Below are 24675 nucleotides of genomic sequence, written 5' to 3' on the forward strand. Positions count from 1 at the left end.
AATGCATCGCCGTAAATAAACAGGAAAACAAACGCAACAAACCTTGGCAATCCTTCAGCTGTTGACACATGCAAGACATTCGACCCCGATCAAGACTGACGATAGGGATTTTTAGCCGCCGTCGATCCCTGTTGCTTGTTGCCGCTAAAGACGGCATCTTGCATTCGCATCCATCCATCTTGGGTCTTTCCCCGCCGTCAGAATCTGGCCAAGCGCCCGCAGTGGGTTTGCGGATGCTATGCGATGTACTGTACCTCGCTGAGGTTATTCGCAACCTTCAAGGTAGGTTGCAGCCCGTGTCACCCCAGTTCCTTGTCTTTCCTCATCTCCTCTCCACCCGCATACATCTACTTCAGTTCAGCTCGCCCGTAAACGACGGGATTTTCCCCGCTTTCAAGGCTTTGTGGCTTGCTGAGCTTTGTGACCTGTAATGTCATCCAATTGGCCTCAAAAACGAGCTGCTGAGTACCCAAGCGAGAAACAGCCAGAGCAGGGGAAAACGGCAAAAGATCATCCCCGCGCTTTGATGTGCCGTGTCTCTTTCTGCCCGCTTGGAGCGGTAGGGAGACGCCCCGTGGCTGGCTGAGTGTCACCCCTTGTACGCCTCTCTCACCACCAAGACATCAATTCGCTGCCCTGATTGGACGCTGTCCATACCGTCAGAATGCCAGACGACCTGTCATGGTATTCCACGACAGGTGCATAGGTTTGATAAAGGATGTCGATGCGCCGAAATCCCTTAACTAGCCCCCCGACGGTGAGCGAGACGATATCCCCCCCGACTCTCTTGTCCCTCTACACTTGCGCGTGTTCTGTCTGCTTCAATATGCCTTACATGGAGAATGCCGAGGCTTCAGAGCCCAAGAAGCTCATCCTCTGCTTTGATGGCACGGGAAACACTTTCAGTGGCTCCAATGCCGACACCAATGTTGTCAAGATCCTCAGCAAGCTGGATCGCAACCACCCGAGCCAGTACCATTACTACCAGAGTGAGTTCAATCCCCTCTCCAGTCAAAAGCTGTGCTCTAACACTTCAATTAGCCGGTATTGGCACCTATGACATCGGAGAGACATCCGTCAACAAGACGTTCTTGGGGGAGATGAAGAGCTCCATCTCGCAGACCATCGATCAGGGTTTCGGTATGACGTTTGACGCCCATGTCATTGCCGGGTACCGCTTCTTGATGCGTTACTACGAATCTGTGAGTATCCCTCCACTTTACAATACCGTATACTGACCCTCGCAGGACGCCAAGATCTACATCTTTGGCTTTAGCCGCGGCGCCTTTACGGCAAAGTTCCTGGCGCGCATGGTCAACAAGGTTGGCCTTCTGTGCAAGGGCAACGAGGAGATGGTCCCCTTTGCGTTCCGTCTCTACCAGCGCTACCTTGCTGGTGACATCCAGGACCGTGTCGATGCACAGGGGAGGTGTGAGGAGGACCACGGTGACACAGACACAGGGTCGGACGCCGATCCCCTACTCGCCGGCAACACCAAGGTACACAGAAGTCACACCACTGAGGTCGCCCTGAATGAGATCACTGCCTTTAGCCAGACCTTTTGTCGCAAGGAAAAGGCCAAGCCCTGCGATGATGATGATGGCGATGATGATCAGGAAGAGGACCAGAACATCAAGGTCTTCTTCCTCGGCATCTGGGACTGTGTCAACTCTGTCGCTGTCCTCGAGCGCAAGACTCCAGTCCCAGTTCCCGTCACAGGCACAGCTCGGTATGTCCGTCATGCTGTCGCCGTCGATGAGCGACGTGTCAAGTTCAAGCCAGCTCTCTTGGCCCAAGACATCCGAGTGTCCAAGCACAACCATGACGACGAGGACATCAAGGAGGTCTGGTTTGCTGGCTGCCACGGTGATGTGGGTGGTGGCTGGCCCTCAACTGATGACAACCCCCTTGATAACAACAAGGCGGAAGACATGTCCTTCTGGCAGCGCGTCAAGAACTTCTGGACCTCTCGCAAGGCCAAGGAGCCTAGCAAGAACATCAACGATGACCGTCTGCAGATGAGCGACATCCCCCTTGCCTGGATGATCCGCGAGGTTGAGCTCGTGGGTGAGAAGGAGCCCGAGGCTGCCGTCAAGTGGTGCGACAGCCTGGAAAAGTTCAAGGCGCACATCAACGACAAGGAGAACAAGGAGCAGGCCCTCAAGGGGTTCATGCACGACTCGCTTGCTTTTGGCTATGGCACTGGCTTCTTCAAGGTCTTGATGTGGAAGTTTATGGGTAAGCATTATCACGATGTCTTGGAGTTCAAAATACTGACCTGTGTAGAATACCTTCCCTTCATCACCCGCTGGGAGCTGGAGCAAGCGGGCTGGGTCAACGTCCGCTTCCCCCTCAACAAGGGTGCGGCGCGAGACATTCCCCAGAAGGCGGTCCTCCACGCCTCGCTTGTCAAGCGTCTAAGGGAGGACCCTGAGTACTGGCCGACCAACAACCACGGCTCGGACACTGCCCCCTGCCTCAAGCGTGGTAGCGACGAGGTCCAGTTCCAGGAGCACCGGGAGAAGAACAAGAAGGACGAGTGGGTCAAGATTTTAGAGACCGACCCTGACCATCAGACGTATGACATTGTGCATATTGTCCAGTGATGGTCTTGCTCAGTTCGAGTTGGACGATTCTTGGCGTCAAGGTTCTTGGGTAGGTATGGTAAAGCAACAGCGGGTTATGGGAGTGATTGGGTAAGGCACTCGACAGGACTCGGGCAATGCAATTGGCAATTTGTAACTCGGGTATGATGGTACAATTAGGTAGGTCTACTGGTAAAATTTAATGTCTCCATGTTGTTCTCCATGTCTTGGTCGCCAACATCTGCAGTGCGGATGCGCCCAGCAATTTGTGTGGTAGGACAAGAGCTCCCTCCCATCTACAGATCCAGTGTCACTTCTTGAAGAGTACGAGGTCGCAATTAAATGCAGGGTATATGTCAATTGAAGACCGATGAGGTCGAGTGAACCAACACGGGACAAACTTGGCATAGACAAAGACAAAGGTGGTATTACTAGGTAGTCCCAAGATGTATCCAACAAACACACCTAGCAGAGTGCTAATAGGCGCACGCTATCCCAAGTGAAGTCCTCCCCTCAGCGTCTCACGGGGTCATATGTTTTAAAGTCAAACTTGACGTTGTCAATCCAGCCAAAGTTCTGCGTGCACCGAAAGTTGAACAAGACACGAGCATGTCCCTGCGCAAGCTGCTCCTCAGTCCACTGACAAGTCGCCGTGATGCGCTTAAAATCGACAGCGCCAGACGCCTGAAGCTTATCGCCCAATCCCGCAAAGGCGCCGTCCTCGCCAAAGGAGCAGGCCAGTCGCGCGTCGTGGCAGCCGCTCTCGCCCACCGAGGAAGCCTTGTTGAAGCCAACCCATCCCGAGAGCTCGTACTCTGTATCGGGAATAATGCAGCCCGCGTCAATTTCCTGGTAGACGTAGTCGTCGGTGAATGAGCCCGTGCCGAAGCTGAGAGAGTAGGTGAAGTCGTTGGAGATGCTGCCGACGCTGATCCACGAGTTGTCCTTGTGCAGGAGGCTCCAGTGCTCGGTGCCGGAGGGTGGGCCTTCAAAGTCGCCGTTCTTGACGAGGAGGGAGGGCGTCTCGGTCGCTGTACAGACGCTGACGGTGGTGCTGGTGGTGGCCTCCGCGGTTGTGGTGGTTGGCGCAGCGGTGGTGGTGATGAGAGTGGACGCAGCAGTAGGTCTGCAGTTGTGCGCCTCTGCCAGTGAGGACAGGGCAGCAAAGGCGACGAGGAGGCTTCGCGACATCATTTTGAAAGAGTGAATACGGTCAGAGAAAAGAATATGGTTGAGCAAACACGACTCATCACATCAACAGGAGATGATTGCGTCTTATACACCATTCCCCCTGCCAAGAAACAACCGTCGTGTAAGCCGTTGGTCTTTCAATTAGGTTAGCTCTTTCAATAGTTTCTAAATAGTCTTGCTTTGCCAAGCGGGTATCCCAATCACTAACAGGTTAGCATGGGAGAAATGGAGTTTTGCAACCCCACAGCCATGCGGAAACCACATGGGATAATCTCACAGACACGAAGTGTTGGTAGACCCCTGGATAAAGGATTTTCGATAGCGTCTACTTAATCGGGAATTAAGCCGCTCCCGCTTGATAGCTGAATTTTGTGTTGTTCGTGACTCAAGTGGCACGAGGGCGAGCCTATTCCAGGATTAAACAAACAAGACAAGATGAGACTTGCACGAAATACGTAGAAGATTTTTAAAAATAATGCGTAATCCTAAGATACTTTCCTCTCGAATTTTACTCTTCTTGTCTAGTTTTTGTTATCCATGGCAGTGGCAATGTTTCAGCAGATTTAGAGGCACTCTATCTATGGTGGATGAGTTTGCGTCCACTGTATTTGGATCCGACTTCACGTTGGAACCTTTCAATATTTCCACGTACTCCTGTCTACTCCTCCTTGGCTTGGTTCATTTCTTATCCCTTTCTAACGATTCACTGCCCATCGTTGTAGTTCGGAATCGTCGGACATTATCTGATGGAGCCATCTTGGCGGGTCGATCTTAGGCCCGCCACTCTGCCGTTGGCAGACGCCTCTTTCTCTGTGGCTGTTTCCCATGCGAAATCTAGATTCGTTAGACTTGGCGTTAAAAATAGCTTCGCTTTTGTTACCGTGAACGTCGCTTTTATTTCAACTAGATGGCGTGAGAAGGGCAACGTGCCATGGAAAGATTCACAGATGTCATTCACATATATCCATTAGCGATGTCTACCTCCAGAAAGAATTATTCATAGGCAGTACAATTATAATTCTCAGTTCCCTAGGTACTGGACATATGGCACCTTCTCCCCGTCAAGCAGAAGCTACGAGTCAGACCTGCCGATTGTGTCTTGCTTTCTCATAACCTACAGCGACCATTAATACTCAGGCATAACAAGCATTGCGATAGTCTATCCAACATCACCTACATCAATGTTTGTTATTCACCCATTCTTAGCTTTGTCATTCTCCTCGTGATGCAACATGCGGTCAACGCCTCCCAAAAGTGGGACCTCGCTCACTCTCACCTCCTCCAACTACGCATCACCACGATCCAAGATGCCGCCAACCATTGTCCTCATCCGCCACGCGCAGGCCCTCCACAATCTTCACAATAAGTTTTCCTCTTATCTATAGATATGTACACATCTAACATGTCCCACAGGACTACAGCCTCCATGATCCCCCGCTCACTGACCTAGGCGTCGAGCAGTGCTCCGCCCTTCGCAAGAACCTCATCTCTACCTTTTCCGACTCCACCACCAACTACCAAGATGTCGCCATCGTCGTGAGCCCTATGCGTCGTACTCTTCAGACGGCTATGCTCTCCCTCGACTGGCTCGTCGACCGCGGTGTCAAGATTGAAGGTAGCGCTGATTGGCAGGGTGAGTCTCTCTCCGCACCGTGAATCCAGTGACTCATAGGATTTTCGTCAACAGAAAACTCGGACAAGCCTTGTGATACGGGAAGTCCTATATCCTCAGTCTCGCCTGACTTTGCTAGAGTCAACTTTTCTACTGTTGATGCCCTCTGGCCGGACAAGACATCCCCCGCAGCTCAGCGTTACGCCCATACAAAGCGTGACATCCTCGCCCGCGGCCGCCGTGCCCTTGAGGACCTATACAGCCGTCCCGAGAAGATCATCTTTGTAGTCTCCCACTCTGGCTTCCTCCGCGTCGGCGTCGTAGGCTTCTGGTTCTTCAACAGCGACTACAGAGTGTTTGACTTTGAGGCTGAGCGGGGTGAGGATGGGAGATTGAAGGTCAAGCAGAGCGAGGCTACTCTTTCTGGTGGGTTGGGTTTGTCGTGGACGGACCCTGTTCTTCTTGGAGATGGTCTTCCTGACGAGGATGTCGAGGTTGATGGAGTCAATTAGTGATTTTTGCCGCAATCCTCATGTCGTTTGATTCATCGGGGAAATCTCTAGATGGAGACTTGAATAGAATCCTAGACAAGATACATGCACCTCAATAGACGTGATAAGCTGGGTATCTCCTATTTTTCAAAAATCGTCCAACCATGCTCCTCTTATATCCCAGGATATGATACACCATATTGTACACGCTTTTTCCAACACTCATCTAGACATGAAGCTCTGGAACGCCGACTGATCAATGACGACATTTCCTACGGCACGCAGCCTCTTTCTGCCCTCCTTTTGCTTCTCTAGCAGCTTCCGTCTTCGGGAGACATCAGCGGCATGGAGCTTGGCGAGCACGTCCTTGCGGAAGGGCTTGATTGTTTCTCTCGCCACGATTCTGTTTCCGGCTGTGGCTTGGATGACGACCTCTGCAGGTGACGTTAGCAACCTTTCAAAACAACCAAGATATTTCGTTTCAAGTTGAGAATAGACTTACCGAAATGTTGACGGTCGACGTGCTCCTTGAACTTGGTCACCCACTGGCGTCCAAGACGGTCAACCTGTGATGAGTGCACAACTCGGCAGATAGCATCGACTGGCTGCCTGTTCACAAGAAGCTGCAGCTTGACCAAGTTGCTCTGTCGCCAGCCCGAATCCTCATAGTCCAGAGTAGCATATCCCTTGCTGTTTAATCATGCGTTAGCAAATATGTCAATGGAGGGGGTTGAAAACATACGTTGCACTCTTGAGCTTTCCAAAAAGGTCATCAACTAGTTGAGCTGTTGGAATCTCATACTGTAGAATGACCTGCGTCGTGTGAAAGAACTCGAGGCTCTTTTGTTCTCCACGATTGGCCTCGCACAGCTCAATAACTCGACCGAGATACTCCTCAGGCATCGTAATAGTAGCTATGACAAAACTGCATTCAGATCAATATTAGGAACAAGCTCAGACAGGACGCCAAAGTGAAGTCGACTTACGGTTCAAACAGCTGAGCACCCCTGATGCGAGGATGGCTCACATCAGGGAACAAGGCAGGATTCTGCACAATCTCCTCAGACCCATCGGGCCAGATGATCTTGGACGGCACAGTCGGTTCCGTGAGGATGACGCTCTTTCCATGTTCCTGTCTCAAACGGTCTTGAAACACGGAGCAATGCAAGCTTCCCAGAAATCCCAAACGCCAACCCGATCCCAACGCCTCAGAAAAATCCTTCTGCAACGTGACACTACGGTCGTTGAGAACGAGTTGGTTGATACTGTCCGCCAGTCGACTGTAGTCGCTTTGATCCGTAGGGAATGCAGCGACAAACACCATGGGCTTGGGCTCCTCAAAGCCCGGACAGGGCTCGACCTCGTCTTCGGCGCCGACAAAGGTAAAGGTGTCGCCGAGCTTGGCGTCTTGAATCTTCTTCATTCCAGGGTTGAAGTAGACGTATCCGACTTGACCAGCGCGGAGGACCTTTTGCGGCGTGGCGTGAGGATATTGGATGCCTACTTGGCCGACTGTGTACTTCATGCCAGTACCAAGAGATATAACGTTGTCGCCAGTCTTGATGGTACCGTCAAAGAGTCTCACCAGCAAGACGACACCCCGGAAGTTGTCGTACCAGGAGTCCACCAGCAGCATCTTCAATGGCTTGTTCTCGTCGCCCACAGGATGGGGGATCCGCTCAATGACAGCAGGCAGTACATTCGGCACACCCTTGCCCGTCTTTGCGCTGAGCATGATGGCCTCCTTAGGATCCAACTCAAAGCTGTTCTGCATCTGCTCAAGTACACGCGGTATATCTGCAGCCGGCATATCGATCTTGTTGACCACAGGAACCAGGGCGAGATCCTGCGCAAACGCAAGGTGGAAGTTGGACACCGTCTGCGCCTGGATACCCTGTGTTGCATCGACAAGCAGCAAGGCACCACCGCAACTGGCATACGATCGAGTAACTTCGGCACGGAAATCGACGTGGCCGGGGGTATCGACAAGATGTAAAAGGTAGTCCTCGCCCTCGTGGTTATGAATCATGGTACAAGTCTGCGCCTTGACAGTAATACCACGCTCCCTCTCCACATCAAGCTTATCCAGAATCTGCTTATTCGCATCGCTAGCCGATATCGTGCCCGTATACTCCAACAACCGATCGCTCAGCGTACTCTTGCCATGGTCAATATGCGCAACGATGCAAAAGTTGCGATACCGCTCGATCGGGATGGCAGCGATGCGAGCCTCGAGCTCAGACGGCGGAGTCTTTGCTGCGGCGGGGGGAGCAGCGTACGCTCGGAACGGTATTCGCGAGAGGAGGAGCTGGGCAGGCCACGGCCGTCTAGCTTGCGAGAGACATTGCCGACTCCAGGCGCGGCCAGCGCTCCAAGCCAGGCTCATCTAGACTTTTCCCGGGCACATTTGGCGGGGCGGTTTCGGTATATATTCGTCGAGGCCGGTCCGCGGGCAGAGGCGGCAGTTGACGCGGCAGGAATTGGTCGACAATTGAAGGCTCGAGATGCAATTGATCCTCAAGTTCTCCAGACTTTTTTCGCCCATGATGCTGCACGAAATCCTTCCGGCTTGGTGGAGGTACGTACCCTCCATGTCGATTCATCCCACTTGGCTTTATTCAGTTAAACGGTGGGACTGGGAATGAAAGACGCTATTCCTGACTGGGCAATACACTTTATCATTTTCCCAGGCGCCAAGGTTGTATCAGCGCCTGTGTTGAAACACGACGAAACTTAATACACTTGATATAAGCTAGTAGAACAAAGATGCAACGAATAATACGTCGATTAAGGCTTCTTGTTCACCTCGTATGATAAACTCTCGGTTGACATAGTCAGAAACTCGCTTCACTCGAACCGAAAACTCATCAATGCTCACCACCAGGGATCCAGAGCATCAGCACTTCAACAAACCGAAACATGTATATCGCTTGGGTATCGAGCCTTTCCCACCATGTGGGATACATAGTAACTTCTAAGTACTCCGCCTGGTTCAAAAACGAATGCGTAATGCCTCCATGCACCTCGTCCAACTCCTTGCATAACCCATCCATCTCTTTGTTCGCCTCATGTGAGAACCCATTCGCTGCCACGCTTAATGAACTTGTCTAGTAGCAACCCCAGATCTGCCAGGACAAACCGGCACACGTAGAACCCAAAGAACTCTGCAGCGTGTCGCGTGCACAACTCAAGCCCAACCTGCGTCTTGTCGGCGTGCCGCAACCCAGGATCTTCTACTTGTCTTGCGATTTGATCTATGTAGTTGTTAGTATCTGCTAGTGTTTCCAAGAAGTCAATACACTTACCAATAGCCTGGGCCGCATCAAAGAGGCGAGCGAGCGAGCTCATGTACATCGCATTCGGGCCCGTAAATTGTGCTTGTGTCAGATCCCTCTTAGCCGGGCGACTCGTCGGGTTCGGCGTCATGGGTAGGCTGGCGATGCTTGGCACATCCTTGCCCGTGTCTGTTGCCACCAGGCGGCTTGTGTATGAGCCGCCAAGCCCGACCGCAGAGTTCTTGGAACGAAGACGCCGCCAAGAGAATGATGATTTCCCTGAAACGCTGGAAGATCGTGGCACACCAGGTGCTGCGCTGTCATCGCCATTCGTCGCATCCTTGAATAGGGTTCCCGAGCTCTGTACGCCAACCTCATTGCCAAGCTTGCGGCTCAAGGCAGTCTGAACCTGCTCTAGAATGCCCTCCAGGGACTGCATTTCTTCGAGCACTGCATCAGCATCGCACGTGTCGACCCTCTCAATCTTGAGCAAAGCAGCGGTGAGGAAATCGCAGTTTGCCACCTTCTCCTCGATATTCTTGAGCTTGACTCCCTTTACTCGCCACACATCCCTTGGTACGAAGAGCTTGTGACTGAGATAACCACCCCGTGGATGAGCCAGGGTTTGATAGAGACATCGCATCAACCAGAACGGCCGAAGCATAAAGTCCGTGGGGCAGGGCTCAAGAGGGACAGGCGGATCCGGGTATAGCTCGTTCGGTGAGCCAGGGCTCGTCGGGGAGTAAAAGTGATCGTCAAACAGAGAGAGTCCAGCAGCATTGGTGTCTGATCGTTCCCGGAACGTGGTTGTAAGGGGAGTGGGGAGTGCCGGGACAGAAGGAGCATGAAGACTGCCAAAAGGATTGCTTCCTGGTGTTCCAGGAGACATATCCGAGCCTTCTTCAAGGTTAGTGGCCGACATGTTGCGGCTCTTCATGCTTCTCAAACTCGACGAAGAAAAGTTCTTCCTCAATCGTGTCGCGGATGGAGATCCAGAATGCTGTGCCGGGGCAGCTTCATCTCCCTCAGCTTGTCCCAGTTGGCCGAAAGGTGATGGTGTGGGTTTGGCTGCCGACACATCGGTAGGACTGGCCTCGAATAAGGGGGGTGATGAAGGTCTATGAGGCGCACTTGTCACCCTCATACCCGTATCAGCGGGAAAGTGTGACTCCTGGCCATCCATAGGAGCAGACTTGGCCTGTGCCAGATCCTCGGGGTGGTTCTGGAGAGGAGGCACCAGCTTGGAGGTCTCGATCTTGAGCTGCTTAGCATTCTGTCCAGACATGCGACGATTCCGCACACTCTGGGCGGATGAGCCAGGCCGTTGAGGCAACTCAGGGAGCGACTGTGTTGGTGGCGGCGCAGCAGGCGCCTGCGAGATATTTGTGAAGGCCGGTGGCAGTTCCGTAACGGTAGACAATGAGGTCGCTGCTGTGGGAGGGTTCGATCCCTGTGAACTATGCCATGTGCGCGAGGTGACGCCGCTTGAATCGGATTCGCGAGGGACTGATGGCTGCCGCTGACTTGCAACATACGGCCCAAGGCCATAGTCGCGGGTGATTTCTTCCAGTATCCTCTCTTCATCGTCTGATGAATTATCGTCGTAGAAATCCTGGGACATACCATGATTATCCGAGGGGAGCGATTGCTGCTGCTGCTGCTGCTGCTGTTGCTGTGCTCGTCGTCCCATCTCCAAGGCCATCCCATACTCTTCTTCCTCCATCTCTCGAACCCGCTGGCGCGCCAATTCAACTTTGCGCAAGGCATTAACTACTGCTTCCTCGCTCGCTTCAGCTGAAACTCGTCGTCCATAATCCATTGGGCTCATCGGCTCATAGCCGTCATCATATGCCGCTTCAATAGCTGCGTCCAGTGCAGTGTCGAATTCGGCCTCAGTTTCACCACTAACAGCCCGGATGTGCTTCCTCCTAAAACCAAGCGAAGATGTGCGAGAGTGAACAGAGGAAGAGGTTGAACCACCAGACTCATCGATAGGGTCAAGCCACGAGTTCAAACTGTCGTCCCGGAAATGAGTTTGAGGTACCGCGTTTCCGACTGGAGGATTGACTGGAGCATCTGGGGCCATGGAGAAATCAGATCGAATAGGCTCATCCATTTCGTCCGCTTCCGGCTTGACTGGTGACATCGGGCGGCGTGGTGACAACGGAGCTGGCATGTATGGGTCTACAGATCTTTGCAGAAGGAGATGGTCAGGCGTTCGGAGCCGGATAGGGGACCGCGAGAAGGAAGACTGAAGGAGTCCAGGTTCCGGTGTAAGGGTGGTGACTATCGGCTTCGGCTTCTGTATGCTCCTTCTTCTATATCCACCATCCTCTTGTTGGGGTGGTGAGTAAGCTGGATATGGGGGTTGAGGACTGCGGCTGTCATCTCTGATAACTCTCGTGATAGTTGCTGTCTCGAAAAGCGTCGCGTCGTTGTCGTCATCCTCGTCAAGGTTAAGTACAGACTCGGATTCCGAGTGCTGTGCCAGGCTCTCGGGGCGAGCTGGTAGGGCTTTGGACTCCTCCTCTGGCTGCCAAGGCGTCATTTGATCCAATTCTTCAATACGGCTCGTGTAAGTTCGTCGCTAATTCATGTTAGTACTGCTTTAAGCCTACAGCTGATCAACTTACAATAGCTTCAAGCTTTCGTTTGTCTTCATCTGCTGTCGTCTTCTGCAGCACTTGCTGCAAAAGATCACAAGCCTCCGCATACGCCTCCCGGGCGCCTTCAAAATTCTGCGCATTATCTAGCTGAACTGCAGTGTTGGCTTTTTGCAGAGCGCGGGACAGCATTGCCTTCTGCGACGGAGGCTTTGGTCCACGTCCTTTATCATGGCTGCTCTTCCCGGAGCGGCTCCGAGAATGGCCTCGGTGAGGCGCATATGCCTCGTGGTCCTGGTCGTAAGGCATGGTGGGTCTATATGAAGCCATGGAGCGCGCACTTGCTGGTGTCGATGTCACAGACTGGATTGGAGAGTCGGTCGTTCCAGGGCTTATCAGGGACTGACTCTCGCGGGCGATGGTCGATCGCCCAGGCTCAGGTGAACCAGGGCCAGTCCCTTTGGATTTGACCGCGAGGAGTTCGCCGAGCGCAGGAGGCTCTAAAGGCGATAAAGTGACAATTGGCGGGAGCGCTTGCGGTAGCTGAGTGCTCTGTTCTGGAGGTTTAGGGACGGAAACGTCGGCGTTGACGGATGAAGCGCTAGGTCGTCGATTCTTCTGTAATTTCCGGGGCGATGGCTTGGATGACGGTGAAGAACGGCTACTGGGGCTCGTCGCATCGATACTGGAGCGACTACCGAATCGAGAAGCGGGCGCGCGGTGAGGTGCAGCCGAGGCACGACTAGACACAGTCGAGGTCGACCAGCGGTTGAGAAGCCACGAGCTCTCGGCAGCGTTGTGGGGGACTTCGTGTCCAGCAGAAATCGGTGACAGATGATTCGACTGCTCGTGAGGGCTGGATCTCGAGGAGGGCGTGATTTGAGGCGGCGGGAGAAGCGACGAGGTCCGGGGAAGGCGTGCAGTCGCGGGTACGTGAGGCTGCGCGTTTAGCGAGGAGGGCGAGAACGAGGGCGCGGGCCTCGAGGGGTCGTGATATTGCCGATGCTGATACTGGTGTCGCGAGTCAGTGTTTGTGGAGGTGGAAGATCGAAGCCACGACGGCGAGATTGCGACAGCAACTGCAGCCACGGCAACAGATGAGCGGGAGGACGTTGACACGGTGGACTGGTGATGGCGAGAGTGAGAAGACGAGATCTGGCCGTCGGGCATCCTCTTTCAAAAGCCCCGAGTCGGATCCGGCGATGCGACTGGATCCAATCCCAAGCGAACAATTTCCCCCCTTTCCCGTCTATCAGTCGGCCAACGAGCTCGAATCGGTGGGTTGATTGACTGGCGACTAGGGGACTGCTAGTGGAAGCCCCCGTCCCAGTGGTGGTGGTAAGTTAGTCGTGGAGACTTTTGAGGCGGTCGAGCGTGGACCGTGGGCTAATGGCAGGCCCGCTTTCAGTACGGCGGAGTGACTTGGGCGGTCGGTACAGGGGGGTTCAGAAGGGTCCTGGTCGCTCGGTTGTGCAAGTATTCGATGGATGGGTCAATCGCAGCGGCGCATCGTGGCCGCGTCGCTCGTCGGTCGTTGGAATGCAGCAGCGTATGTCGACGTCCGGATATCGAGGAGAAGAAGATGCAGCGTGAACAAGTTGGTCTCAGACGGAACGAAACGCAGTAAAGACCAATCCATATCGCCCATCCATGTCAGGGGAGGGAGGAGCCGTACCTGCATCTGTGGTTGGTGGTTGAAGTGTATCGGTACATTGCCGTGACTCCCCTCTCTCCGACTTGTGACAGCCAGTGGATGTCTCGGACGATTTCAGTTTAGCCTGGGCTGCAAGGCTGGCGTTTCGAAAAGGAGGTACTTGTCTGTGCGCTTCGGCCAAGTATCGGCTGATGACTGGCTGCAAGCGAGTTCGCCGGGAGCACTGTGCGGAATGTATCAGCCCTTGCTCCTTTTGTCTTAGTTGCGCACTCTTCATTCCGGGTCTTTTGCATTGCCTTTAACCGACTTGGAATGCATCAATCGGGGTCATCAGATGCAGGCTGAGCTTGGCACAGCTTTGGAGCAAGAGCGCGTCGCCTCATACCACGATCGCGAACAGTGCATTATTGTCTTTGCTTCTCAGTGACAAAGAAATTTGGGCGAGGTTACGTTTTTGACCATGGCGAGCGTCGACGATATCTTCAAGGTTTGTTTAACAGCAACTCTTTCCATCCGTTTTGTATGCTAACCAGCTTCTAGAGCTCAGGCATTTCAGGGAAGCGCAAGCTTGATCCCATTCGAGATCCAAGTAAGTTGATGCTTTTTTTCTTCTCCTTTACTTCGAATCGTGGAGTCGCAGCACGCGTTTCGCTAACATGAGTTGTTCAAAGACGAAATCTACAAGTCTGCAAAGCTCAACGCCGACAGCTCAAATCGTCATGCCCGAGTCGACGATGCGCCGCAGGACGACGACGATACAGAGGCAGGACCAGCACTTCCTCCCGGCGACGATGAAGACTTTGGCCCCGAACTACCACCGGACGACGATGAGGGTCGCTTCTTTGGAGGAGGGATCACACAACAAGAAGAACAGATCCTCGACTACGTAGACGAGGCCGACGCTGGCGCAGCACCTGAAAAGATCGATGCTGCCTGGCTGCGCAAGACAGCACTCAACTTTGAGAAGCGCATCAACAAGAACGCCGAGCTTCGCGCCAGGTTTGAGGACGAGCCACAAAAGTTCATCAGCAGCGAAGCTGACCTCGACGCCGACATCAAGGGCCTCTCCCTTCTCTCCGAGCACCCTGAGCTATACCCCGAGTTTGTCAAGACGGGATGCGTCGCCAGTCTGGTCGGCCTGCTAGCGCATGAGAACACAGATATTGCCATCGATGCTATCGAGATCATGGGCGAGTTGACAGACGAGGACGTCGACGCCGAGGACGAACAATGGAACGGTCTGGTAGATGCCATGATGGAGGCGGACGTCCTTGGTCTTTTGGTTTCCAACTTCTCCCGCCTAAACGAAGACGACGAGTCGGATCGGAACGGTATCTACCATGCCCTCGGTGTGATTGAGAACCTGTGCTCCAAGCAATCTGTGACTGAGCGCGTCGGTCAGGATGAGAAGCTACTACAATGGTTGCTGCAGCGCATCCAGCGAAAGGAGAGCCTAGTCTCCCAGAACAAGCAATATGCAGCCGAGATCCTTGCCATCATTGCTCAAATGGCCGTCGCCAACCGCTCACAGCTCATCCGTCTCGATGCCATCGACCTCCTCCTCCAACTCGCAGCCCCCTACCGAAGACGGGACCCGGACAAGGGAGGAGAGGAGGAGGAGTACATGGAGAACATCTTTGCATCCTTGACATCTCTCGTGGACGAAGTTTCAGGCAAGGCCAAGTTCATCGAGGCCGAGGGAGTTGAGCTATGCCTCATCATGCTCAAGGAGGGAAAGAAGAGCAAACCCCCAGCGCTGCGACTCCTGAACCATGCGGCGGGAGGCAACGCTGGCACAGAAGTCTGTCAGAAGATTGTTGAAGCTGCTGGTCTCAAGACTCTCTTCACACTCTTCATGAAGACCAATGATCACCGTCTAGCAGAGCACCTCGTCGAGATCTTTGCATCCATGCTACGGCTACTACCAGCCAACTCTGCAGAGCGGATACGGACGCTGGCAAAGTTTGTGGAAAAAGACTATGAGAAGATATCAAAGCTCATCAAGTTCCGGAGAGATTACGTCGCTCGGATCTCATTAGCTGAGCAGCAAAACGAGGCTGAGAGGGCTGTGACATCAAAGGAGGATCGTGAAACAGCTGAGATTGAGTGGCTATCCCGGAGGATCGACGCCGGGCTTTTCACACTGCAGACGATTGACGTCGTCTTGGCTTGGTTGGTGGCAGAAGACACAGGAGCAGCACGCAAGATTAGACAACTCCTGGCTGAGCGCGATGAGAAGTTATCCGTCATCGGCGCAACGCTCAAGGAGCAGCTGGATGGACTTGACACGGCGGAGGAGAACCTGGATCTAAGGGATATGTTGAGCACTCTAGTCGAGTTTGTTCAGTAAACTTAATATAATCAAAAAGGCGTCCTCGATGGGACGCCGCAGGGTGACCTGTATGGCCTTGCTCTCTTGTAACAATCCTCCTCCTCTATCATGTGCAAATCACGAAGCCAACGGACCGGGTGTCGCTCTCGCCATTTCCCCATCAAACATCGCCATCTCGCCAGGTCGTTCAGGCCTTGGTGGGGGCAATGGGCTGGACCTCAAAGACGGCGTTGAGCAGGTTCTTGACGACCTGGGCCTGGCCCTTCTTGCCGGCCTCCTGGATGCTCTTGATCTGAGCATCGGCCTCCTTGTTGGCCTCGTCCTCGGCCTGCTGGTTACCCTTGCTGTGCTGCACACGGTCGGTCAGCTATCTCGACGCGGTCGGGGACGGTGTAGGATGTATGTACCTCGGCCTCGAACTTCTTGTACTCGTCCTCCTTGTTGTTCTTGTAGTCGGCTATCTCCCGCTTGGCCTCATCGCGAGCCTCACGAACGCGCTTGGTGCGGACTGGATGGTGATGCGTATTAGATGGACTCGTCGTGAGATCGTAGGTGTCGGAATAGCTTACACTCTCGGGCTGTTATCGTTGTGTTAGCAGGAGGTTATAGAACAGGTAGAAAGTTTAAGCTCACCCTTCTGGACAATCTTGGAGGCTTCTCGCTCGGCCTAATCAACACAAATCAGCTACATGGCCAGGAGCACCTAGCAGAGACCAAACATACGTCGAGGAGAGTCTGAATGCCGGCCGAGTTCTGGGCAGACTACCAAGGCTGGTTAGCGAAACGTCGAGCGGTGCGAAGCCGACCAGCTAACCATGATGATATAGGAGAAAGGTACGCGAAAGGAAGATCGAGTAGTGCGTATGCGAGGTCGGTGCGGAGGAGATGGGAATGTCGATGCGGTTTGCGATGGAAGCTGTTGATGCTAAGGTTGGAGGGATTGGAGTTGGCTTGCCCAGGTACCTCCAAGGAGGATTACGTCTGAGCTTGGGCAGGTGCCCGCCGCCCCAGCTGCCTTGCCGGACGTGCCAAGTACCGCCAGGTACCTCTGGCGCGTTTCCCAGCGCTGCAGCACAGGGAGTTACAGCGGATGAAAGTACCCCGGTTGGCGCTTAGCGCAGCATGCATGGCGCCTGTAGCCGCGCTGCCGCCGCCGTGCGCTTTCACGTCATGGGCCGACAAGTCCCTTCTTCTCGGGCTTCACGATTATCGTCCTTCTTTTTCTCGGGCTTTCAAAACGTCGACTTAATTCCCCTCCCACGAGCCAATTCGGTCGCCAGGCATTCAACTCGACTCAATCGCATACCCGATCGATCGAATACCACCTCCACCTCCCTTCGCGACTCCGAATACTCAGTCCGTGTCGAAACGGCCCGGCGCCATGTCCCGCGCCTCCAAGCTCACGCTGGCGGCCACGTCGCTCTTCGCGGCCGGCACGGTTGTCCTCGTCCACTTCCAGCAAAAGTTTGAGAAGGATGTACGTCTATCCTCCGGGTCAATTGACTCCAAGCGACCGGTTCTCGACCGTTGAAACCGAACATTCCGAAATTAACCCACACAACAGGCCATGCACGAGGGTGTAGTCCGAGATATGGAACAACAGAGAGTCAAGCGCGAGCGACAGCTGGACTTTGATATGCAGAGGCAGCTGGAGGAGGAATATAAGCGAGAGCAGACAGTGCATGACTCGATAGCAGCGGCAGAAAAGGGTTTACCGAATCGATAACATGAGCATCACCATGATAGACAACGTATTGTAGACCAAAAGATACCCTCCCCTCCAAGACATCACATTGCAACTCCAGACATGTTCGCAATAAAGCATTTCGGTATTGTACTATCCTAATTTTGAACGACGTGCTAGTTTTGTACATGGCCAACCCCCCGTCTCAACATTACAAAGCGTTAACTGGCTATACCGGCAAGGACGGTTGGTATTGGCATCCGCCTCGGCTGCCGTTCAGGCTTCTCCATTCTAGATATCCATGTGTAGCCTCATTCTCTTTTTTTCCTTTTTCGAAAAACGCCCCCCTTCCAATCAATCTCACTTAACGAATTGAAACTCCGGAGCGGCTGGTAAACATTCTTGCCGCGATGTTCATAGACTGCAGCTCCTGGAAGAGCAGTTTGGCAGCGTAAGGAATATGGATCTGCGCAATCTTGGTCTTGTTCTTGCAAGGTCGGCATTCGAACGACTGCTTGGAAAGGTTGCTATATCATGTTAGCTTTGGTTCGTCAATGTCAAGGGTCAAGACTTACGCAATCGGTGTCATGAGTCCACAAACCTCGCAGACGTGGACTCTGAAGGCATCCGAAACTTCAAACAGACGCTCCTTCAGGAAAGCGGCTGCTCCGTGGGCAATCATACAATCACGTTCCATTTCTCCGAATCGCAGACCACCATCTCGGGCACGACCTTCGACGGGCTGTCGAGTCATGATCTGAACGGGACCACGAGCTCGGGCGTGGATCTTGTCGTCCACCATGTGACGGAGTCGCTGGTAGTAGGTAGGTCCGAAGAACACCTGCGCTCGAAGCTTGCGTCCAGTATGACCGTTGTACATGATCTCGAAACCTCGAGACTGGTAGCCGTGCTTTCGAAGCAGCTCCGAAACGGAGTCGACAGTGACATCGGTGAAAGGTGTTGCATCACCCTCCATGCCTTCGAGTGTTGACACCTTACTGAGGAGGCATTCAATCAAATGTGCAATTGTCATTCGCGACGGAATGGCGTGGGGGTTAATGATAATGTCTGGTGTCACACCCTCCCTGGTAAAGGGCATATCCTCCTGTCGGTAGGTGACACCAATGGTACCCTTCTGTCCGTGACGAGAGGCAAACTTGTCACCAATCTGAGGAATCTTGGTCGTCCTCACACGGACCTTGACGTACTTGACGTTGTCGGCATTGACAGTCACAATGACCGAATCGACGATACCGTTCTCGGTACTTCGCAGCGGCGTGGAGATATCACGGCGCTGGTGCACCGTTGTCCTGGTACCCAGATCCTGGTTCTCTTGATCAATCGGCGCAGTCTTGCCGATGATGATATCTTCACCTGACACGCGCACACCGGGAGCCACGATACCATCCTCGTCCAGCTTGTCGTAGGTACCGTGCTTCATACGAAGCGTCGACTGCTGGAAGGGCTTCTCGAATACTTCCGTGTAGTTCAGACCGACCTTCTTCTCCTGGTCAGAGTAGGATCTGAAGAACAGACTGCGGAACAAGCCTCGATCGATACTACTCTGGTTCATAATGACGGAATCTTCCTGGTTGTAACCAGAGTAGCAAGCGATAGCGACAATGGCGTTCTGACCGGCTGGCAGTTCACGGAACTTGAGGAACTCCATGGATCGTGTTGTCGCCAGAGGTTTTTGCGGGTAGTAAAGAATGTTGGCCATGGTATCCATACGGCGAGAGTAGTTTGTCAGGAAGAAGCCCATGGCCTGTTTACCCATGGCAGATTGGTAGGTGTTACGGGGTGACTACATATTGTTAGCCGCGCTGGCATCACGTTGAATCATGGGCACATACCTGGTTGTGATCGGGGAAGGGAATGATACTGGCACAAATGCCAAGAATCATACTGGGGTGAATCTCACAATGAGTGTACATGTGAGTTGTGGGGTTCGTCTTGGTCTTCAATCTCCTGTTGGGGTCGTCCGTGTTATCGTCATCTACGACGTAACCAGCCTTTTGCATGCGATAGAGATCAAGATCCTCAGGAGTCATGCAAATCATAGCCGTCTCCTCTTCCTCAGCATCGAGGTACTCGATGGTTCCGGCTCGGATCAGACCCTCCCATCCAATCTTCATTGATGGGTCCTCTGGTGGCTCCGCCTGCTCCTTAGCAAGCTTGTTGACAAGGTCCTTGGTCAGAACCAAGGCTCCCTTGGCAATACCAGACTCGTGGTCATCCTCCTGCTGAACCGTAAAGACCGGCCTCATGACTCGGCCAGCGTCGGAGAAGACCTTGAACTCTCGATCTCGAATGTCACGAACAAGCGACACCTCATACTGCAGGTACGACTTTCGTCGTGTGTCCAGAACCTGGCTGACGAGATGCTTGGGGTCTGAGTGAACACCGCACCAGACACCATTGACAAAGATCTTGGTAGCATGCGGGTATCTCAGGGGCTCGTACTCTTCCACGACTTCCATACCTCGGTTGATCATGAACTCAATCAGAGGTTCAGAGGGAGAGCCGACACTGACGTAGCACATCAGGGACAAGTTCTTGACCAGACCACAAGCCTGACCCTCAGGCGTCTCGGCTGGACAGACCAGACCCCAATGGGTGTTGTGTAGCTGACGGGGCTTGGCGAGCTTTCCGTCTCGTCCAATAGGGGTGTTGGTTCGTCGCAAATGTGAAAGAGTGGATGCAAAGGTGTATCTGTTCAACACCTGAGAGACACCAGCAGTGGAGCTTGCAGCCTTCTTCTGGTCTCCCCAGTTTCCGGTAGCCAGCGAGTACTTCAAACCGTTAGACAGGGTTCCGGGCTTGATACCGACAGCCAAGTTGAAGTGTCTGTTGCCTTCAACACATCGCTTGAGGTAGTTGGAAAGCTCCGTATTCATCCTTCGGACAATACCACGGAAAAGCTTGGCCAGCAGAGGACCAGCAAGATCCAAGCGCTTCTTTCCAAAGTGATCACGATCATCGGGCTCACGACGGCCCAGGGCACACTGCAGAAGCTTGTGCACCATGTAACCTAGGAAGAAAGCCTTGCGGGTCTCGCTACCCTCCGACTGGGAAATGTGTGGCAGGGTCTCCTTCTGGAGAATGTCCTTGGCGACACGCACACGCTTCTCACGGCCGAGACCAGCCTGGTCACGGTTTCCACGCTTTCCGATAAAGTCGAGCGCAACCTCTCGATCCTGAACACAGAAGGCCTCCTCGATACAGGGACGCAACATCTCCAGCATCTGACTGTCGGTTCGATCGTAGCAGATGTGGTTGAGAATATCCTCGTCGGAAACAACACCAAGAGCTCGGAAGACGATGGCAACAGGAAGATCTGCCTTGACGAATGGCAGGGTGGTGTGAATGGTCTGACCGAAACCTCCTCGTGCAGAGTCTCCCTTGCCATAGAGCTTCAGCATCATACTCGAGATCAGACGTGAACCCTTCTCAAGCGCACTTCGAATCTCGGCAGTGTATGTGTAAGGACTGGGCTGGGCCTTCTTGAAGACTTGGACGATGTTGGCAGCAGATCGTTCCTGAGCAATGAGTACCTTTTCACTGCCGTTGATAACAAAGTATCCACCCTGGTCGTATGGACACTCGTTAACAAGGAAGAGGTTGTCATCGTGCTCGCTGCTCAAGTGGCAGATCTTGGACTTGACCATGATAGGAAGCTTGCCGACAAAGACCATATCCTTCCAACTGTCGTCGGCCTTTCCTTCATCGTCGCCACTCTCTTCGAGCTCCCAGATGAGCTTGGTGGGGTTTTCACCAGTTCGCTTGTACTCTGCCTGCTGATCCTCGTCCATCTCGTGCAGAGGAACCTCCTTCTCGACGGCCACGGACACCTTCTTAGTAATCTTAATATAGAGGGGACTCGCGTAGGTCAGGTTTCGGTCACGGCATTCGTAAGGTAGCAGCGAGGTAACGGTTCCGTCAGTCTCGCTGATGGTCGGTCGCGAGACCATGACACTTCCGAACTTGATCTCATATCGGCGCAAGGCGATCGACACTCCAGGAGGCGAAGGAGGGTTAGGCTGGTCTAGGGAGATGACAGAATACTCATTGACGAGATCCTGAATGGTCGTTTGCGTAAACTCGTCGAAAGAGTCTGTCTGCTGCGATACGAGACCCTTGGATTCGAAGAAGGATGAAATGACGGTCCAACAATCTTCGGGGGTGATGCCCTCCTCCTGGTCGTCGTAGTTGTCATAATCGGAAAGCTCCTCCTCGTAGTCAGCCATGATGTCGGTAATGCCTATGGCTATCGATATCTATTCGTTGATATTGCTGCGATCTGGCGACAAAGGTTCGGTTGCTCCGGCGATGAAGCGCAGAGAACAAAGACTATTCAGCGAGCGCTGGCGAATGCGATGGCGAATGTCAGGGCGGTCAGTTGGGGACCTGGCGCCTGATGCACCCCGTGGTCATCCGGCGATTAATTCGATGGTCCGACGACGCACTCCGGATAGGCGATGAAGCGAGGGATGCGGAGGCGCAAGATGAGGGAGACGTGGTGGAGTGGTGATGAATTTGCGTGAAGCCGAACCTTGAGCAGTCGAGCAGCCTCAGGTTGAGGCGACGAGACGCGCCTGAAAAGAGCTAATCCTAAAGAGGCTTAGCCTCTTCCATCAGGAGAAACAGCTTTGAAATCGAAAAGCGCCACATTGATGAGTCAGGGGTTTGTGGCTGGAGCTCTTCTTTCTGTGGCGCATTATTTCTGCCTGACATCCTAGGCACCCAGATTTCCCAAAACTCCATCTCGCCCCAGCTGGTCCCAATGGAGTAACATCCATGCTTTTTGTAAGACTCCTTCGGGAAATCAGCTCATTCCCTCTGAAGGGACCAACAAGGAAAGGCTTGGGATGCAGGCGAGCGGCGACGAGCTAATTAACATGAAATATAGGGGGAAAGGGGATACGCGCGAGATGGCCCGTCACTCAATCGCCGGCACTTGGTCGCATTCACGTCAATGCTTGCTTGGTGGTTATCGCAACCTCAACATACAACACAGCTACGGACTATCGGCACGCAGACCATCGGCACGCTCTGCCGTGTTAAGCGTCCTTTTATTCATATGAAACTCTTCAAGACGTTTCCCCAGTCGGTTCAGCTCCAGAGTGACATGCCAGAGTACCATCCGAGAGCAAAGCTCCGCGCGGGTACGACTGCGATCCAGCGCTAGCCGCCGTGGGATTCTAGAAGAGGCAGGGTTCATCTCATCTCAACTCAACGGCCACGGCAAACGGCACGATTCTCATTGCTCACCTGTATCGTGCAGCTCTGCCACCGCTGCTAGTCTCGGCAAACCTGTCTGGATCGAATAATCTGACATTCGAAACCCCCGTCATACCCCGATCAACCCCTGTTTATCGGGACTCAATTTCGGAGCCACGGCCGAACATCCCCACAACTGTTCCTGAAACCAGAGCCTCCTGGCCTTCATTTCTCACTCGTGCGGTCCAGCCCACGCATCCCCGGCCCGTCAGACGAGCTCCGAGTTGCCCTATTAGTGGAGGATCTGCTTCCGTTTCCTAGCCCGCCCCAATATGCTCACTAGGTCGTGACATAGCACGATCATCAGCTCTTGTTCTTTGACTTCCATGATCCCTGACCTCTACCGACTCTAGCAAACATGCCTGTCGCCCTAAGCTGACAGACCACTTCGAAGAATATGCTCATGATGCTTTGGACTCTGTGACGGGTGCCGCAGCAGAAAGGCCTAACCCTGTGGGATGGTTCGTGTGCAGCAAGTATATAAGATGGCGGCCTGCATCTCCAGATGCTGCTTGGACACTCGAGCACTTCATTCTCATTCAGTCTTCGTTCTTTCTTCTACCGTTCTCTTAAACCACACTCTCTTTTCAACTACCAGTCTCTCATTAACCGCTGTTTGAAACCATGCGATCCTCTACTCTTATTGCCCTGGTCGGCCCTCTCGCCGTGCACGCCGCTTCTGGAAACGGCCACTCGACTCGATACTGGGACTGCTGCAAGCCTTCTTGCTCTTGGAGCGGCAAGGCCTCCGTCAGCGCTCCCGCCTTGACCTGCGACAAGAACGATAACCCCATCTCTGATGCCAACGCCAAGAGCGGTTGTGATGGCGGTTCTGCTTTCGCCTGCACCAACTACTCTCCCTTCGCCGTCAACGACAACCTCGCCTACGGTTTCGCTGCCACCAAACTCGCTGGAGGCTCCGAGTCTACCTGGTGCTGCGCTTGCTATGCGTGAGTGCCACTTACACCTCGGTATGCCAACTCTTGATACTAACCATACTTGACAGTCTCACCTTCACTACTGGTCCCGTGAAGGGCAAGACCATGGTTGTCCAGTCCACCAACACCGGAGGCGACCTCGGTGAGAACCACTTCGATCTCCAGATGCCCGGTGGTGGTGTCGGTATCTTCGATGGCTGCTCCTCCCAGTTCGGCGGCAGCGGCCTCGGCGGTGCTCAGTACGGTGGTATCTCTTCCCGAAGCGACTGCGACAAGTTCCCCGAGCTCCTCAAGGACGGTTGCTACTGGCGTTTCGACTGGTTCCAGAACGCCGACAACCCCGACTTCACCTTTGAGCAGGTCCAGTGCCCCAAGGCTCTCACCGACATCAGCGGCTGCGTCCGCAACGACGACTCGAGCTTCCCTGCTTACAAGGGCGACACCTCGTCCTCCGGCAGCACCGGTGGCAGCAAGGCCTCCACCTCCAAGGCTGCCGTCCAGTCCCAGAAGACTCAGGCCCCCGCCACTGAGCAGAAGTCCACCAAGGTCCAGCAGCCCTCTAACCCCCAGACCCAGGTCCAGAACTCTGCTTCCAACCCTCAGAAGACTCAGGTCCAGAACTCTGCTTCTAAGCCCCAGCAGACCCAAGCTCCCGTGAAAGAGCCTGCGACTCCCAAGACCACCAAGGTCGGTGCCTCCAAGACCCGATCTGGCTGCTCCGTCCCCAAGAAGACTAAACAGACTGCTCAGGCCACCGCCAAGGCCTCGGCCACCAAGTCGGCTCCCGCCACCGCTCAGTCCGCCGTCGCTGCCTGGTACCAGTGCGGCGGTTCCAAGTCCGCCTACCCCAACGGCAACCTCCCCTGTGCTTCCGGCAGCACCTGCGTCCAGCACAACGAGTACTACGCTCAGTGCGTCCCCAACTAAGAGGTAGATCCTTTTAGTGTTTGGATACGAAGGGGAGGGGGGTTCATGAGTTGAAGCGCTTTCCTGGAAGGGGGTCATCTCACGAGCAAGCTTGTCCATTGTA

The 24675-nt window shown here is 53.8% G+C and overlaps 10 protein-coding genes across 10 annotated transcripts; 5 read left to right on the plus strand and 5 right to left on the minus strand.

The window, feature by feature from the left end:
• Positions 1–718: 718 nt before the first annotated feature.
• On the plus strand, positions 719–2606 carry NCS57_00895000 (DUF2235 domain-containing protein; the record flags this gene model as incomplete). Its single annotated transcript, XM_053058747.1, has 4 exons — positions 719–989; positions 1042–1202; positions 1248–2238; positions 2287–2606. The coding sequence occupies 4 exons, from the start codon at positions 719–721 to the stop codon at positions 2604–2606; spliced, it is 1743 nt and encodes a 580-aa protein (XP_052912578.1).
• A 492-nt stretch (positions 2607–3098) lies between these two features.
• NCS57_00895100 (uncharacterized protein) lies at positions 3099–3779 on the minus strand (the record flags this gene model as incomplete). The annotated part of the gene is made up of 1 exon (XM_053058748.1): positions 3099–3779. One exon carries the CDS (start codon positions 3777–3779, stop codon positions 3099–3101), a length of 681 nt encoding a protein of 226 aa, XP_052912579.1.
• A 1292-nt stretch (positions 3780–5071) lies between these two features.
• Positions 5072–5900, plus strand: NCS57_00895200 (uncharacterized protein; the record flags this gene model as incomplete). Its single annotated transcript, XM_053058749.1, has 3 exons — positions 5072–5138; positions 5188–5409; positions 5464–5900. The coding sequence occupies exons 1-3, from the start codon at positions 5084–5086 to the stop codon at positions 5898–5900; spliced, it is 714 nt and encodes a 237-aa protein (XP_052912580.1). The 5' UTR covers positions 5072–5083.
• A 201-nt stretch (positions 5901–6101) lies between these two features.
• NCS57_00895300 (Translation factor GUF1, mitochondrial) lies at positions 6102–8265 on the minus strand (the record flags this gene model as incomplete). The annotated part of the gene is made up of 4 exons (XM_053058750.1): positions 6102–6313; positions 6382–6569; positions 6622–6804; positions 6866–8265. The coding sequence occupies 4 exons, from the start codon at positions 8263–8265 to the stop codon at positions 6102–6104; spliced, it is 1983 nt and encodes a 660-aa protein (XP_052912581.1).
• A 680-nt stretch (positions 8266–8945) lies between these two features.
• NCS57_00895400 (MIT domain-containing protein) lies at positions 8946–12927 on the minus strand (the record flags this gene model as incomplete). The annotated part of the gene is made up of 3 exons (XM_053058751.1): positions 8946–9133; positions 9185–11741; positions 11788–12927. 3 exons carry the CDS (start codon positions 12925–12927, stop codon positions 8946–8948), a joined length of 3885 nt encoding a protein of 1294 aa, XP_052912582.1.
• A 944-nt stretch (positions 12928–13871) lies between these two features.
• NCS57_00895500 (DUF1716 domain-containing protein) lies at positions 13872–15761 on the plus strand (the record flags this gene model as incomplete). The annotated part of the gene is made up of 3 exons (XM_053058752.1): positions 13872–13898; positions 13952–14000; positions 14083–15761. 3 exons carry the CDS (start codon positions 13872–13874, stop codon positions 15759–15761), a joined length of 1755 nt encoding a protein of 584 aa, XP_052912583.1.
• A 169-nt stretch (positions 15762–15930) lies between these two features.
• Positions 15931–16560, minus strand: NCS57_00895600 (V-type proton ATPase subunit G; the record flags this gene model as incomplete). The annotated part of the gene is made up of 6 exons (XM_053058753.1): positions 15931–16092; positions 16151–16251; positions 16313–16321; positions 16377–16410; positions 16467–16505; positions 16558–16560. The coding sequence occupies 6 exons, from the start codon at positions 16558–16560 to the stop codon at positions 15931–15933; spliced, it is 348 nt and encodes a 115-aa protein (XP_052912584.1).
• Positions 16561–17124: 564 nt separating this feature from the next.
• NCS57_00895700 (uncharacterized protein) lies at positions 17125–17469 on the plus strand (the record flags this gene model as incomplete). Its single annotated transcript, XM_053058754.1, has 2 exons — positions 17125–17220; positions 17308–17469. 2 exons carry the CDS (start codon positions 17125–17127, stop codon positions 17467–17469), a joined length of 258 nt encoding a protein of 85 aa, XP_052912585.1.
• A 322-nt stretch (positions 17470–17791) lies between these two features.
• On the minus strand, positions 17792–21674 carry NCS57_00895800 (DNA-directed RNA polymerase II subunit RPB2; the record flags this gene model as incomplete). The annotated part of the gene is made up of 3 exons (XM_053058755.1): positions 17792–17954; positions 18003–19231; positions 19281–21674. The coding sequence occupies 3 exons, from the start codon at positions 21672–21674 to the stop codon at positions 17792–17794; spliced, it is 3786 nt and encodes a 1261-aa protein (XP_052912586.1).
• Positions 21675–23331: 1657 nt separating this feature from the next.
• Positions 23332–24572, plus strand: NCS57_00895900 (Cellulase; the record flags this gene model as incomplete). Its single annotated transcript, XM_053058756.1, has 2 exons — positions 23332–23657; positions 23714–24572. 2 exons carry the CDS (start codon positions 23332–23334, stop codon positions 24570–24572), a joined length of 1185 nt encoding a protein of 394 aa, XP_052912587.1.
• Positions 24573–24675: the final 103 nt, after the last annotated feature.

Source organism: Fusarium keratoplasticum, chromosome 6 (assembly GCF_025433545.1).
Source record: "Fusarium keratoplasticum isolate Fu6.1 chromosome 6, whole genome shotgun sequence".
Classification (NCBI taxonomy): Eukaryota; Fungi; Ascomycota; class Sordariomycetes; order Hypocreales; family Nectriaceae; genus Fusarium; species Fusarium keratoplasticum.